The sequence below is a fragment of the Microtus ochrogaster genome, unplaced genomic scaffold, assembly GCF_000317375.1.
Source record: "Microtus ochrogaster isolate Prairie Vole_2 unplaced genomic scaffold, MicOch1.0 UNK106, whole genome shotgun sequence".
NCBI lineage: Eukaryota > Metazoa > Chordata > Mammalia > Rodentia > Cricetidae > Microtus > Microtus ochrogaster.
Window position 1 is genome coordinate 939,679 of NW_004949204.1, and position 3,009 is coordinate 942,687.

Consider the following 3,009-nt stretch of genomic DNA (forward strand, 5'->3'; position numbering starts at 1 on the left):
TTCGAGACAGGGTTTCTCTGTGATTTTGGAGCCTGTCCTGGAACTAGCTCTTGTAGACCAGGCTGGTCTCAAACTCACAGAGATTCAACTGCCTCTGCCTCCTGAGTGCTGGGATTAAAGGCGTGTGCCACCACCGCCCGGGCATATAGGGTTCTTAATGTGAAAATTCCCCTGGTCCTTAGGAAGACATCCTTTATTAGAACGGATAATAAGCTGTTTATTTCTTTCTAACAGGATGCCACACTCACCATCATCTTCATCTGCTACTTTTTCTTTATCATCCTCGTCTTCTGTGGGTCTCCCTGCAATCTGTGCCAGTTCCTTAATGACTTCCTCTGTGGTCAATTTGGCATCAATAGCCAAGAAGGCATCTTCTAAAGCCTGAATTTAAATAAGGTAGTGTAAGACAAAAGTAGTGGGTACAAATGAACTGCCTAATATACACATTCACAAGCACACAGTTGGGATGCAAATTCAGGAGTGATCAATCCCACTAAGATACACACAAATAGAGACCCGAGGATAAGGTAATTCTGAAAATATCCAACTGGGAAGAAGCTTGTTTTGCACATAGGACTCTGAGGAAAAAAATGCAATAGATAATCAATAGCTAGAGAGCAAAGAGAAGCCAAAGGTTAGAAAATGAGGGAGAACCCTCCAAGAATTAAGGTGGAAAATTAACAGTGTAGACAGACAGACCTTCTGTAGCTTGCCTTCCTTGTAGGCCTTCTGATCTTTGATAATATCAGGAAGATATTTGGCACAGTACAAGGCAACTTCCTCACCTAAAAGAAAGGTTTTATTAACAAAACAACGCTGCCCACATGCAAGGACACAGGTGATAAACACCTTAACATACCTGAGACCTAGCTGTAGAACAATGAGAAAGTCTGACCCGGACAACAGATTTCAATATAATTTCTCCGAGGAGTATATTAACATATCCCTTGAGTTTTCCTTACCTATTATATTTAGTTCAATCCTGGAAAGTAAAAGAACAAAAGCATCCCTTCTCTTGCCCGTTAAAGTCTAGGGTTACCAATAAGATCTGCTAAAGTTACCTCCATGTCCATCGTAGACAGAAAACATGGCTGTCTCATTGTCCAGCTCAGGAATACAGTTGTGAGCATCCTAGAAGAAGAAAGAACATAATCAGCATGTCTCAAGTTTAAAGCTATTTCTCCTATATTTCAGGCCACAAGGTGCTTTCCTATCTTCACAGCACAATCCTTCTCTGGCTGGGCAAACATGGACTAGAAATGAGAAAGTTAGATAGGTTGATAAAAATACAGGAGAGGAAGGCAAAGAAGGGAACAAAAGGAATAAGAAAAGCAGATTCTCCAGACGGTGGCGCACGCCTTTAATCCCAGCACCTGGGAGGCAGAGGAAGGTGGATCTTGGTGAGTTCGAAGCCAGCCTGGTCTACAAGAGCTAGTTTCAGGAGAGGCTTCAAAGCCACAGAGAAACCCTGTCTTGAAAAACAAAACAAAACAAACACAAAAGCAAAAAACAAACAAAGAAAAGCATACTCAGATCATCACCTCTGTAATATAGCATTTTCTCTAGATCTTGATCCAGAGAAGAATATTTGGTTACTGGATGTTTAGTAAATGTAGACCTGACCCTACCAAGCTATAGAATCGAAATACAGGCTCTTTTTTTTTGGTTTTTTGAGACAGGGTTTCTCTGTAGCTTTGGAGCCTGTCCTGGAACTCCCTTGGTAGACCAGGCTGGCCTCGAACTCACAGAGATCCGCCTGCCTCTGCCTCCCGAGTGCTGAGATTACAGGCGTGCGCCACCACCGCCCGGCAGAAATACAGGCTCTTTACAGTTACTTCGGGTCCATGTGATGGCTCAGAGAGTAAACATGTTTGCTGCCAAGCCTATATACTTGGATTTGAGCACCAGGACCCACAGGCATGGTAGAAGGAAAATAACCAACTCCCAGAAGTTGTCTTCTGACCACACATGCTATCACAGCTTGGGAATACCCTCCCTCCAAACTAAACAACACTGGAGATTTAAACAATAAAGTTACAGCCTCCTATACACAAATTATAGACAGGCCAAGAGAAAAAAATCAGAGGAACATTACCCTTCACAATAGCCACAAATATAAATATCTTGGGGTAACTCTAACCAAACAAGTAAAAGACCTGTATGACAAAAACTTTAAGTCTCTTAAGAAAGAAACTGAAGAAGACATCAGAAAATAGAAAGATCTCCTATGTTCTTGGACAGGTAGGGTCAACATAACAAAAATGGCAATCTTACCAAACGCAATCTACAGATTCAATGCAATCCCCATCAAAATCCCAACATAATTCTTCACAGACCTTGAAAAAACATTACTCAATGTCACATGGAAAAATAAAAAAAAAAAACCCATAATAGCTAAAGCAATCCTGTACAATAAAGGAACTTCTGGAGGCATCACTATCCCTGATCTCAAGCTCTACTATAGAGCTATAGTAATAAAAACAGCTTGGTATTGGTACAAAAACATACAGGTGAACAATGCAATTGAAGTGAAGTCCCTGACATTAATACATGCACATATGAACAACTGGTTTTTGACAAAGTCAAAATGATAAAATGGAAAAAGGAAAACATCTTTAAGAAACGGTGCTGGCATTTGACTGGATGTTAACGTGTAGAAGATTGCAAATAGATCCATACCTATTGCCTTGCAGAAAACTTAAGTCCAAGTGGCTCAAGGCCCTCAACATAAAGCATATTAAACAAGTGGTGCTGGCATAACTGGATATCAACATGTAGAAAAATGAATAGACCCATATCTATCACCATGCACAAAACTCAAGTCCAAATGGATGAAAGACCTCAAAATAAAACCAGCCACACTTCCTAAATATAACCCCAATAGCACAGACACTGAGAGAAACAATTAATAAATGGGACCTCCTGAAACTGAGAAGCTTCTGTAAAGCAAAGGACACAGTTAACAAAACAAAATGGCAGCCTACAGAATGGGAAAAGATCTTCACCAAC

At 40.7% G+C, this 3,009-nt stretch overlaps 1 protein-coding gene across 1 annotated transcript in view; it reads right to left on the bottom strand.

Moving 5' to 3' along the window:
* Ppm1g (protein phosphatase, Mg2+/Mn2+ dependent 1G) overlaps positions 1-3,009 on the bottom strand; it is a 28,878-nt gene that overhangs the window by 4,588 nt on the left and 21,281 nt on the right. The window contains exons 2-4 of the mRNA XM_005371376.2: positions 1,062-1,131; positions 700-785; positions 249-381 (exon numbers count right to left, since the gene is read on the bottom strand). Coding sequence (XP_005371433.2) covers positions 249-381; positions 700-785; positions 1,062-1,131 — 289 coding nt within the window. The remainder of the gene's footprint in view (positions 1-248; positions 382-699; positions 786-1,061; positions 1,132-3,009) is intronic.